Raw genomic sequence first — 13,779 nt, 5'->3', positions numbered from 1 at the left:
GAAGTTAGCAGGAAATCCACTGAGAAATACTGGAAGTGAAATCAGGAATCAGAATGCTGCCTTGAACTCCCGCCGACGTTCTGCCAACAGTCACGTGATTCTATGTTGCAGCCACGCCAGATGTATAGCCGCTGCACTGCTTACCCAGTCTATTAGTATCTATGGTCGAAGATAACGCCTTGCCGGCACGCGCTAGAGCCATCTATCGGTAGGTCCGGTAGTTGAGCATCCCTCATTTCGCTAGCTTTAGACGCCTGTATATCACTGGGAATGCGTGACCTTACAAAGATAACGTTTGTTGAATAACAAAGTAAGTGCTGTCAAATGAGCGTGAGGGATGCAGGGTACCGGTGCGAGAAGTAAAAATAATATTTAAGTATGATAAATGATACAGTACGTACGTTATGTTGACAGAGTGTGAAGTTACATTTGTGTTTATGTGACCATAAAGTTTTATCCGTTGGTTAACTTTCAAGAGGAGAGCTCCATGGGATAGAAAAGTTGTCACTTTTAAAAACAGTGACAAAGCTTATGGAGGACTGAATTATTGTTAAATTTGTGTAGATCTTGGTAAAAACATTGTACAAGAATGGTGACGTTACTGTGTTTATCATGGGATGACATCTTAATCCCTAGAGTGTTGACGGATTTATCCTTGAAAGACTGCTTTAATTTGAGGTGTGTTTGTAGATGTTCAAAAGAACTAGTAGATTATTATTTTGCGAAGATCAAACGTGTTGATCTCGTTCCATACAGGAATTTCACGCCTGCAGCATTTAGTGTATGTATGAGGCATAGTTCTTTGTTGGCAATGTTGTTGTTATTGTAGTTCAGTTCCATTACATTTTCATTGATTTCCCCCCTACAGGTCTTAAGTTCAAAGTGTAACAACATCAGGTTCCTAAATCTAAGTAACTGTAAGTGGCTGTCCGACGAAATGCTACAATCATTACTGTTGAACAATGTGCGCATTGAGTACATAAATCTCAGTGGTTGTCTGGGACTAACCAGTGCGTGCTTGCAGCCTCTTATTGTTTGTGGCACTGTGAGTATAACAACAGATATATCGTAGAATATGTAATTATCAGCTTGGGCATCATGTTAACTCTTAAAAATCGTAATAACTATAGTTGACATCACCATCATAGTCACCATTTTCAGAGTACATGGTCGTGATAAGGAGCACAAAATGAAAAAATAAAATATTTTTTTTAAAAATGTGTTAAGAGCTTAAGAGTAAATAAATTCCTGAAAGAATTGGAATATACTATAATGTAATTAACCAAATATTATGCTCTGCTGGAGGACCACACGAATACTGTTACAGCCAGTTTGTGAAACGGTAGAATTTTATCTTTTGTCTCACGTCCTGTTGTCATCATTTGCTGTTCCTTACTTAGCTGTCATAACTGTGTTGATCAAGATTTAAAACTCCCCCACAATAAATTTTGATGTGATGTAGCCAATTCTTCAGATTTCATTTCTCTCCTTACAGATGTACAAGGAACATGTTTCAGAACACATTTGAAATGGTCAAAGAAATTTCCTTTAGTGGCACACAGAGTCCTGTCCCCTTTCACATTTCTCTTTCCTATGTTGGGTTCACTGTTTCATGTGTTAGTTAACTTGAGGGAGGAAAATGAATCATATAAACTTTGTTCTGAGTGTTATCAAACTTTAATTGTTTATAGATCATGTTTTTTTTTTTAAATTTACCGGTGTGGAATTTGCTTATACAAGTGGACAGTTTTGGTTCTGGACTGGATCACATTGTAACCTATCATACTGTGCATTAAGCTACATAAGTGTATCTGCGAGCAGGAGAAAGTACCGAAATTTATTAGAATACTGGTAAGATAATGTTCAAACTAGCAAAGAAATCAACATAATTATCTAGCTAACACCGTAAATTGAAATCTTCCAAAGATAATTGTATCCTCTGACAGTGTGTTTTGGCAGTGTGTGCAAGCTTTCGGGAAACCACCTAGAAAGAATTCAGAATTGAAGTTTCCACTGATCCGATGTGGATATACTGAGTCAGTAAGTCTTTTTTTATTTATTTATTTATTTTTGTGCTGTGATGAATAAAATGGTTTAACTTAGTGCATTTTGAGTGTACTCAGTACAGGGAATGATTTACCACATTAGCAATAATGTTTTATTCCCTAAATTAAAAATGGCAGGCTGAGAACAAGTTATAAATGCCTTTGAAGGTAATTGTTATTGTCAGAATGTCTGCTAACACTTCTGTAATGCCAATGTGGTAGCTTGTGACTTTGAGGTCACTTCTGCCATTCTGATTGCTAGATAAAATTTGAAGATTAAGAATCTGTAAAAGATCAGTAATACTGCGTAATGCTCCTTTCATGGTCGTTTTTTACCCTTGTGTTAATTAGGATGAAGACTATGCAGAAACAGGTAACAAGAATAATAGTTATGGAAAGCTTTGGAATAAGTTTAGGTCAAATTGTGTGTTCCCACAATGTTTGTGACAAATAGCACCGTTGTATGATTCTGTTGCATTTATACTCTGGATCAACAGGAATATTCAGTATTAGTCGTCGGCTTTGACCAGTGATATGATGTTAATGGTTGCTGTGATGCCACCTTTTGCTGCATATTGTCAATTTGGTTGTTGGTTGGTAGAACCAACGAATTATGAGAGTGAAACACCTGGTTGTGGTGTCAGATTGATGTGTAGCTTACCCCAATGTGTAGATTTGGTTGGAAAGTGACAATTTGGTTGTGAGCTGGTGAAGCCAGCAAATGTGAAAGCAGAAATCCTGGGTCTGATGACAGACTAATTTGTAGTTGAGCCTGTTTGAAAAATTACCACTGATATCACATTATAGTCACCCAGTTGATTACAATGTTTGTCACATGTCTCTGATGTCACCGGTCAAAGCTAACAGCTAGTCCCGAATATTCTTCTTCGTCCACAGGCACAAAAACAACAAAATATTCTTAATTGCAGTAAAGTTAAACATCTAAACTTCCAGTGTTAAAGAGTAGTATTGGGTTTGAATGGTTATTGTACTTCCAGGCACTGAAAAGTCTCAAAGTTCGAAACTGCCATTGGATGACTGTTGGATGTCTTGAAGCAATTTCATTTCACCAAAGCAGTTTGGAAGAAGCTGACCTGACTTCATGTTGGGATTTGGGAGATAGTAGCCTCGAAACATTTGTCAGAAAATTTGACAGGTAAATTAAAGAAGAGAAAAAAGGAAATAAGTAACCCTTGAAATATAATGTCTTGTGGAACAGCAGCAGTTGTTTACCAGAAAACAATTATTGAATAAGTACATATTGAATTTAGACCCTACTTGATATTTTTAACTGTTTTTTGTGTATTTCAACCACCTTTCTCAGTAATGTTTTTACAAACCTGATATGAATTGCTTGAGATGAAGCAACAGCAACTTAAAAGAAGTAAGATAAAACAACAGTAACTTGAGATTTGAGAAATGTACAAAAGCTGACCAAGTCTTAAACAAACATCCATAGTTCTGTGCCTGCATCAAACAATATTGCACTAGTACTAAATGTCATTATAGTCTCATCAAAATTAAAGTTTTCAATATAATGGAAGGAAACATTCCACGTGGGAAAAATTATATATAAAAACAAAGATGAGGTGACTTACCGAACAAAAGCGCTGGCAGGTCGATAGACACACAAACAAACACAAACATACACACAAAATTCAAGCTTTCGCAACAAACTGTTGCCTCATCAGGAAAGAGGGAAGGAGAGGGGAAGACGAAAGGAAGTGCGTTTTAAGGGAGAGGGTAAGGAGTCATTCCAATCCCGGGAGCGGAATCTATCGACCTGCCAGCGCTTTTGTTCGGTAAGTCACCAAAATTAAAGTTTGGTTGACTCTTCAAATCTGGAAACTGAATTCCCTCAATCACATCTTGCAGCTTCACCATTGCCATTGTGTAACCATGGAACCATGGTGTGTAGTTCCATGTAGTGTTTGAGCAGTTTGGTATACATATGTAACACATTATTGGAGCATGTCACTTCTTTTATACATCCAGCAGGGAAGTAAGTGATCTGCTGTTCTGGCAACGAGGTCTCTGTGTGCACCTTCACTGAGGGCTAGTTGGCAGTGATCTAACAGCAGAAGACAGACATTAAGTAATCAGTTGTTTAAATCATTTGTGCTTAGAACAGTTCCTGGTATGGTAGCTGGTATAGGCTGTGTAAATAGTCCCATGAACACATGTACAACACGGTTAATATGGCCTGGTACAGCCCATTGTATCAGAGAATGGACTACTTACACTTGCCAGTTGCCTCGATTGCTAGCATCACAGTTGGGTGGGGAATATGTTATTAGCTTTATTGATTATGGTTACCTAACACATGGGATACATCATCTCTTAAGATGGCACAGCCACTGGGCATTGAGAGTGCTGGCAAGTTAAAGGTGTACTTTAATTAGGAGAAAACTGCTTCCACCATAGTCAGTCGGCATTGGCATAGCTGAGTATCCTGTATTGTAATGGCAGATATGCAGGCTTCAGAGCAGCAAAACATTATGTAATTCAGTGCTGGATAACATCATCAATTGGATGTGGAATATAGTTTTCCCTTTTTTGCATAGAGACTGCCCATTTTTTCCCATCTATATTTACAATCTTGTGTGTAGATGTGTTTATCATATGTAAACAGTAGCAATGCAGGTTATGACTTTTATATTTGCAGTTAGAAGTTAGAGAGTGAGGTATTGATATGAGCCTTTTATTTGGTTTTAAGTATGAGGGAGAGAATGCTATCACTGTCTGACTTATATCATCTTAATATAATAGAGGGAAACATTCCATGCGGGAAAAATATATTTAAAAACAAAGATGATGTGACTTACCATACAAAAGCGCTGGCAGGTCGATACAAACACAAACAGACACATACATACACACAAAATTCAAGCTTTCGCAACAAACTGTTGCCTCATCAGGAAAGAGGAAAGGAGAGGGAAAGACGAAAGGAAGTGGGTTTTAAGGGAGAGGGTAAGGAGTCATTCCAGTCCCGGGAGTGGAAAGACTTGCCTTAGGGGGGAAAAGGACGGGTATACACTCACGCACACACACACATATCCATCCACACATATACAGACACAAGCAGACATATTTATATCATCTTAAGTATGATAATAGAAAGCCTTGTAGAATGTAAATAATTTGAGAACAAAGGTAATAACTTACAAAATAATAAAGCGTTGAGTCATTAGTAAGCACATAAATAAGACTCGGCATTTTGCCAACTTTCAGACAAATCATTTTTAAGCTGGAGTACATGTGCACATGCCTTTGCTATTTGGTGAGTTGTTCTCTTTATTCCTAAATTATTTAGGTTGATATCAACTCCATCCTCCAGAATTTGAGGTCAGTGCATTAACAGCTTTACTGCCTCATTTGGAAGGTTTGTGCTGTATAACGTTGCTTGATTTACACACAGTTTGTTCCAGGTAACTTCTGAATCCCAGTTAGACCTTGGATTTTTCAGCTTTCATTTTAAACTAGCCCTCAGCTGTCGATGATGTAAGGAGTCACCAAAAATGGCACATTGTTCGGATTTCACATTAAACTGTAGATCCCCTGTACCCAGTTGGATAACTGGAGTAGGTTAGGGACGTGCAAGCCGCACAAGTGGCGTCCAGTTGAGAGACTTGCCCCAGGCCAGTGAGCCACATGGAATATACCTTCATTTTAACTTGTAATAGAAAACATGGTTCCACTCTTCATTATTGCTTACACCAAGGACACCTGCTAATGATTACTGGACTCTGAAGATGCAGTTGTGCCCCTTGCATCAACTCCATACTCCATTCCCGCCATATTCAACTTTTCTTCTCAGTCCATGTGAAAAACTTGAGTTAGCAGACGTTTCCTCATGAAGACAAAAGCGAAATACGAGAAGGTGGTTATCCTCTCTCATAACTACCCTCTACTCTGAGTCCTCTGCCAAATCTTTAATTGTGTAGTATGCGTTAGTTATGAAGAATGTTTAGCTGCCTTTTTAAACAGATGTATTTTAGTAATGTTTCTCATTTACTTTGGCATGTTATTATACAATTTTATCCTTTGATATAAAATGCTGTTTTGAGCTTTTTGTTTCTTTTTCCTGGATAAATGTTATTCTGTTCTGACACTGACAATGTTGAGTGTTTATGGAAAAAGTTCAAGGCAATCGTAAAATGCATTTTAGACAGGTACGTGCCGAGTAAAACTGTGAGGGACGGGGAAAACCCACCGTGGTACAACAACAAAGTTAGGAAACTACTGCGAAAGCAAAGAGAGCTCCACTCCAAGTTTAAACGCAGCCAAAACCTCTCAGACAAACAGAAGCTAAACGATGTCAAAGTTAGCGTAAGGAGGGCTATGCGTGAAGCGTTCAGTGAATTCGAAAGTAAAATTCTATGTACCGACTTGACAGAAAATCCTAGGAAGTTCTGGTCTTACGTTAAATCAGTAAGTGGCTTGAAACAGCATATCCAGACACTACGGGACGATGATGGCATTGAAACAGAGGATGACACGCGTAAAGCTGAAATACTAAACACCTTTTTCCAAAGCTGTTTCACAGAGGAAGACTGCACTGCAGTTCCTTCTCTAAATCCTCGCACAAACGAAAAAATGGCTAACATCAAAATAAGTGTCCAAGGAATAGAAAAGCAACTGGAATCATTCAATAGAGGAAAGTCCACTGGACCTGACGGGATTCCAATTCGATTCTACACAGAGTACGCGAAAGAACTTGCCCCCCTTCTAACAGCCGTGTACCGCAAGTCTCTAGAGGAACGGAGGGTTCCAAATGATTGGAAAAGAGCACAGATAGTCCCAGTCTTCAAGAAGGGTCGTCGAGCAGATGCGCAAAACTATAGACCTATCTCTGACGTTGATCTGTTGTAGAATTTTAGAACACGTTTTTTGCTTGAGTATCATGTCGTTTTTGGAAACCCAGAATCTACTATGTAGGAATCAACATGGATTCCGGAAACAGCGATCGTGTGAGACCCAACTCGCTTTATTTGTTCATGAGACCCAGAAAATATTAGATACAGGCTCCCAGGTAGATGCTATTTTTCTTGACTTCCGGAAGGCGTTCGATACAGTTCCCCACTGTCGCCTGAGAAACAAAGTAAGAGCCTACGGCATATCAGACCAGCTGTGTGGCTGGATTGAAGAGTTTTTAGCAAACAGAACACAGCATGTTGTTATCAATGGAGAGACGTCTACAGACGTTAAAGTAACCTCTGGCGTGCCACAGGGGAGTGTTATGGGACCATTGCTTTTCACAATATATATAAATGACCTAGTAGATAGTGTCGGAAGTTCCATGCGGCTTTTTGCGGATGATGCTGTAGTATACAGAGAAGTTGCAGCATTAGAAAATTGTAGCGAAATGCAGGAAGATCTGCAGCGGATAGGCACTTGGTGCAGGGAGTGGCAACTGACCCTTAACATAGACAAATGTAATGTATTGCGAATACATAGAAAGAAGGATCCTTTATTGTATGATTATATGATAGCGGAACAAACACTGGTAGCAGTTACTTCTGTAAAATATCTGGGAGTATGCGTGCGGAACGATTTGAAGTGGAATGATCATATAAAATTAATTGTTGGTAAGGCGGGTACCAGGTTGAGATTCATTGGGAGAATGCTTAGAAAATGTAGTCCATCAACAAAGGAGGTGGCTTACAAAACACTCGTTCGACCTATACTTGAGTATTGCTCATCAGTGTGGGATCCGTACCAGATCGGTCTGACGGAGGAGATAGAGAAGATCCAAAGAAGAGCGGCGCGTTTCGTCACAGGGTTATTTGGTAATCGTGATAGCGTTACGGAGATGTTTAATATACTCAAGTCTCAGACTCTGCAAGAGAGACGCTCTGCATCGCGGTGTAGCTTGCTCGCCAGGTTTCGAGAGGGTGCGTTTTTGGATGAGGTACCGAATATATTGCTTCCCCCTACTTATACCTCCCGAGGAGATCACGAATGTAAAATTAGAGAGATTAGAGCGCGCACGGAGGCTTTCAGACAGTCGTTCTTCCTGCGAACCATACGCGACTGGAACAGGAAAGGGAGGTAATGACAGTGGCACGTGAAGTGCCCTCCGCCACACACCGTTTGGTGGCTTGCGGAGTATAAATGTAGATGTAGATGTAGATTCTTATTTCTTCATTATGTATAGAACTATTAGTGAAGTATTTAGTACTGTTTTGCCTGATATGCACCACAGATTGGTACATGTACTCATTTGGTGCAGTAAGGATAGCTTTCTACTATGAGCTCATCGACTACTTCCAGTTATTATTCTTATGGCTTTTTTCCGCAGTTTCAAAACTGTGTCCATGTTTTATGCTTTTGATTTGATTTGATTTGATTTTTTATTGGTCCAGTTTTATCATACAGCACAAATTGTGCAACTGATATTGGACAGGTCAAAGATAAGTTACAGTAATACGTAGTATTACCAAAATAGTAGGCAAATTAAAAATAGGTACCTATTACAATTAATTTTGTTACATATTCAGAAATTCTCTGATAGAATAGAAAGAGTGCTTTATTAGAAATGCCTTTAGTTTAGCTTTAAATATTGAATGAGTAGCATTTTTTTGTTTCCTCTGGTATCTTATTGTGTAGTATTACACCAGTGTTAATTATGCTCCTCTGATAGGTGGATGTATATGTATATTTGTTTTCCCTCTGGTACTATAGTTGTGTACATTTTTGTTAAAAAAAAAATAATGGCTCTGAGCACTATGCGACTTAACTTCTGAGGTCATCAGTCGCCTAGAACTTACAACTAATTGAACCTAACTAACCTAAGGACATCGCACACATCCATGCCCGAGGCAGGATTCGAACCTGCGACCGTAGCAGTCGCTCGGCTCCAGACTGTAGCGCCTAGAACCGCACGGCCACTCCGGCCGGCTCATTTTTGTTCTGTAGCAGTTTGCCTGTTTTCAGGAGGTAGTCCCTAGTGGACAAGATAGTTTCATAAATGAATAAACTTGGAACATTTAGAATACAAAGCTCATTAAAATGGGATTTAAATGCCTCCATCTTTTTAAGGCCACAAATTATTCTTAGAGCTCTTTTTTGCATTTGAAAAACCTTTACACTGTGAGTTGAGTAGCCCCAGAAAATGATCCCATATCGGACTAGTGAGTGGAACTGTGCGTAGTATGCCTGCAGTACTGTTGTTTTGCTTGTTATAGCCTTTAAAATTCTTAGGCCATAGCACACAGACAAGTTATTTATATGTTTGTCCCATGTTGTCTTGTTGAACCCATAGACGCAAAAATTTTGTGTCTCTTACATTTTCTAGGGGATCATTCTTTAATTGTGCTTCATTAGTTGGAGGAATTAAATGAAAATCGACACACACAGTTTTTTCAGTATTTACAATGATTTTGTTTTTTATGAACCACTCAGAAAATCTTTCTTCTGTGGACTGCAAAGTTTCTGGACTGGATCCAGTGAGCAACATGCTGGCATCATCGGCAAACAGGACAGTTTTTGTCGGACTCATATATTCAATTAAGTTGTCCACATAAATCAAGCAGACTAGTGGACCTAAGATTGAACCATGTGGTACACCATATTTTATTGGTAATTCACTAGAAAGACAGGAGTTGTTTCTTGTTTTATTAATTTTGTTGAATTCATACTAAAGTGATACTTTCTGCCTGAGGTTCTTTAGGTACGAACATGACCAGCTACGCTCTACACCTCTTACTCCTCGTCTTTGTAATATTTCGAGCAGAATGCTATAGTATAGGACCTCAAAGGCTTTTGATAGATCTAGAAAAATATCTGCAGCTAATTTATGTTGGTCAAGGTATTTTAAAATGCAGTCTAAGAATTCGAAAATTGCTGTCTGTGTACATTTAGACTTTCTAAAACCATGTTGTTGTACTGTAAGAGGTGCATATTTATTTATGAAACTTAAGTCTGTCATAGAAGAGTTTTTCTAGAATTTTGAGAAGGAACTGTGACACGAGACAGTAGTTTGGTATTTTTTCAGAAGAACTTTCTTTCTTTCTTTCTTTCTTCTTCTTCTTCTTCTTCTTCTTCTTCTTCTTCTTCTTCTTCTTCTTCTTCTTCTTTTTTTTTTTTTTTTTTGCAGTGGTGAAACTTTTGCTATTTTAAAAATATCTGGAAATACACCAGTTTTTAAAGAAAGTTTGAAAATATGTGATGAGCACATGCTTTTAATATGAAATCAGGTACTTCATTAAGACCATTTGACATTTTATTGCTTAATGATTTAATTTTACTTGTAATTTCATTGGGTTTTGTTTCATAAACATAGAAACAGTAGAGATCAATGACTTGCTGGAGAAACTTGGGACTGATCCTTGACAGTGTACTTGAATGAGGTCTTCAGCTAGTAAAGTGAAGTATTCATTGAATTTTTCCACAACTAAATTTGGGTCTGTGACTTTTGAGCCTTCTAGTGTTAATGATACATTATTTTTCTTTGGTACTGAACAAACAAGTTTCTTTCTTTATAACTCTCCATGTGGATCTCATTTTGTTAGATGAGTTTCTTATCAAATTGTCATTCCACATAATTTTTGCCTCTTTGACTACTCTACCATAGATTATTTTGTAGGCTTTTGAACAATCTGTGAATTCGTGGGTTACTCTATATTTCTTGCAACACTACTGCAGAAATCTGTTTCTCTCGCTGGAAATTTTTATGCCTTTATTTACCCATTACTTATTATTAAGTTTTACTGTTTTTACTACTTTTGGAAATGCTACATTAAAATAGTGAAGAAAGATGCTTTGAAAACCCATGTACATGCTATCAACATTGTTCTGAGGGGCGATGCTTTCCCAGTTCTCCTTCACCAGTAAGAGATTAAAAATTCTAATGTTATCTTCAGAAAAGGTTCGTTTTTCAACTACTTTTTCGGAACTGCTACTACTTGTTTGCATTTCTATACACAGCAGCTGTGCCTCATGATCACTATAACCTAAGCTCAGTATTCTGCTTGTGAATCTGTAATTTGTTTCTGAGATGGATATTTGGTCAGTAATGGAATTTGTGCATTCTGTTAATCTTGTTGGGCAGTGTATTGTGGGGATCATATTGAATGTGTTGGTCATATTTATCAAAGTATCTTTGGTGCTGCTGTCTTTTGAAAAATCAATATTGAATTCCCCACAAAGCACTATCTTCATATTTAGTGTACTGATCCTGTTCAGCAGAACCTCTGGTTTATTCATGAAGACCGGCAGGTTTCCACTTGGTGCTCTATATATTATAATAACTATGAAATTAAGCTCTGGCAGTTTACGAATGGAGAGTTCAAAGTCTTTTTCAATTGAGTCAATATAACTTTTACTGACATCACAGAACTTTTATTTGTTCTTTCACAAAGGTAGCAGAGCCACCATGTTTGGAAAACTTGGTATAAAATGACTCGCTAATCTATATCCTGAGATTGAGGTTAATTTTACTTCATTATTTTGTAGCCAATGTTCAGTAATGCAAAATAATTTTCAGTTAGTGCATACTGGAGTAGTGCTTCCAACATGGAAATTTTATTTGTGAGTGACTGAACATTATGGTGTAGTATAGCAAAATCTGGGTGTTTAGTAACTTTAGGTGAAATGGTTTCTGATTCTTTATCTAATGGCATTTCTAATATAGCACTTAGCCTAAAATTTTTTCGGTATCTTTCTTGTGTGTGGCTTCTGTTTGATGGTGGCAATCAGCAGGTGAGTTAACTTCTGGAGCTTGTATAAGTTTTGCTTCATCCACATCTGTCTTCTTCAGTTTAAACCATTTCATAATTTTCGTTTGGCTGGCGACTTGATTGGTTTTCTTGCCTAATCGGTTTAAACCACTTGGTAATTTGTGTTTGGCCATGGCACAGCTTGTAACTTGTCTAAAGCACTTATTAATCTCCATTTGTGTGTCACTTATACTTTTCTCTTCACTCTTCTTCGAAATGCGAGTAAATATTTTTTCGGCTAGTAATTTCTTTCCTGGCATATTTAAATGAAGTCCCTGTACTGTATGGAACCTGCGCTCCAATCTGTTTATATCTACAATATCGACATTCTTAAAGTTAGTGCATATTTCAGTGATACACTCATTTGCAACATTAATTTCGCTGTTCACACACAACCAGGGTGGTAAATCATGCTCATTTCTGTAATAACCTTGTGTGTCTCATTTCAATAGATGTTGTTTGATCCTCCTATTAATGTGGCGAAATCATGTTTATTCAAACTAGCTACGTCAGCTGATGTTGTTAAGTCCGTTATTTCACTCTGTGGAGCCCCTGGCTTTATGAAACCAGATGCCTTGAAACTGTATGTTCTCATCAACATTGCAGATCCCTGTAAAGAATACTATAACTAAGAACTGAGTGTACATAGGCATAGTATATCACTACAAGACGGTGCCATTACAAACTAATCCTTAAAAAGCTGGTGACATTGCTTTTGCCCATCCTTATGCTGAAGTGTTTTCTTTATGTTCAATGCAATTTATTACATACTACCCAGTTGTAATCATCCTCAAGGATTTCATTTGCTTTCTCTAATAGGAGTTCTGCTGTTTTTGTCAGTAGCTGTGATGATGATGTCATCAGCTCCGAGAACTTTTTCTCCATGTCTTAAACTGTCTGAAAAGTCATTGATATATATTAAGAACAGAATTGGACCCAACAAACTATCCTGAGGGATACCAGTGATTTTCTGTTTCTTGTCTGACAATTGTTGTCATAAAAATTGTCATCAGCAGGATGTGAACTATGTCCACCTTTTACACCCTGCTTTCCAAGTAAGATTGGAACTACTCATTTGCTTTTCCTCTTACACCTAGTGCTTCTAGTTTGCTTAGTAGTATTTTATGATCAGCAGTGTCAGAAGCCTTGGACGAGTCTGAGAAAGTGTTGGTTACACAGTCATCCCTATCAAAAACTTCAAGTACCACTTTTTTGAACAGTGTAATGGCCAACAATTTTACTTGTCCCACTTCAGAAACCAAACTGTGCTTTGTTAAAAGGTAGTATTTGCTTGTGTAACTCATTAGTCTCTTTTTTGGTTCAAATGGCTCTGAGCACTATGGGACTCAACATCTTAGGTCATAAGTCCCGTAGAACTTAGAACTACTTAAACCTAACTAACCTAAGGACATTACACACACCCATGCCCGAGGCAGGATTCGAACCTGCGACCGTAGCAGTCCCGCGGTTCCAGACTGCAGCGCCAGAACCGCTAGACCACTGCGGCCGGCAGTCTCTTTTTTGTGATGATTCTATTATTTAGGGGAATGAAGACAGTAGTGACACAGGCCTGTAATTTTCAGTGCTTTCTGCATTACCTTTCTTTAATAAGAGCAGAAGTAAAGTTTAGAAGGTAGGAGATGAGGTACTGGCAGAAGTAAAGCTGTGAGTACCGGGCGTGAGTCGTGCTTTGGTAGCTCAGTTGGTAGAGCACTTGCCCGCGAAAGGCAAAGGTCCCGAGTTCGAGTCTTGGTCGGGCACACAGTTTTAATCTGCCAGGAAGTTTCATAGTCTGTAATGTTACTGAAAATTGGGATACCACAAAGCTGTGTTAAGATTTTTAAATAAAGTGGGGCTACTGATTAATTTTGTGGCTTTACCTTTGACAAGATTGTGAAGATTAGGGACCAGTACTGCATAGTTAGGACTTGCTATGTGTTGCTGAGATTCTGAATTCATGTGCAGCCAAAAGTTCTGTATATTTTTCATTTCTAGTTGTATTGCTTGCCTTATTC

The 13,779-nt window shown here is 38.2% G+C and overlaps 1 protein-coding gene across 1 annotated transcript in view; it reads left to right on the top strand.

The window, feature by feature from the left end:
• The first annotated feature begins 316 nt into the window (after window positions 1–316).
• LOC124776706 (F-box/LRR-repeat protein 15) overlaps window positions 317–13,779 on the top strand; it is a 34,697-nt gene continuing 21,234 nt past the window's right edge. The window contains exons 1-3 of the mRNA XM_047251817.1: window positions 317–781; window positions 869–1,045; window positions 3,044–3,201. Coding sequence (XP_047107773.1) covers window positions 590–781; window positions 869–1,045; window positions 3,044–3,201 — 527 coding nt within the window. The 5' untranslated portion in view covers window positions 317–589. The remainder of the gene's footprint in view (window positions 782–868; window positions 1,046–3,043; window positions 3,202–13,779) is intronic.

The sequence above is a fragment of the Schistocerca piceifrons genome, chromosome 2 (assembly GCF_021461385.2).
Source record: "Schistocerca piceifrons isolate TAMUIC-IGC-003096 chromosome 2, iqSchPice1.1, whole genome shotgun sequence".
Taxonomy (NCBI): Eukaryota; Metazoa; Arthropoda; class Insecta; order Orthoptera; family Acrididae; genus Schistocerca; species Schistocerca piceifrons.
The sequence above is the reverse complement of the archived record's forward strand: the minus strand, read 5'-3'. Positions and strand labels throughout refer to the sequence as shown.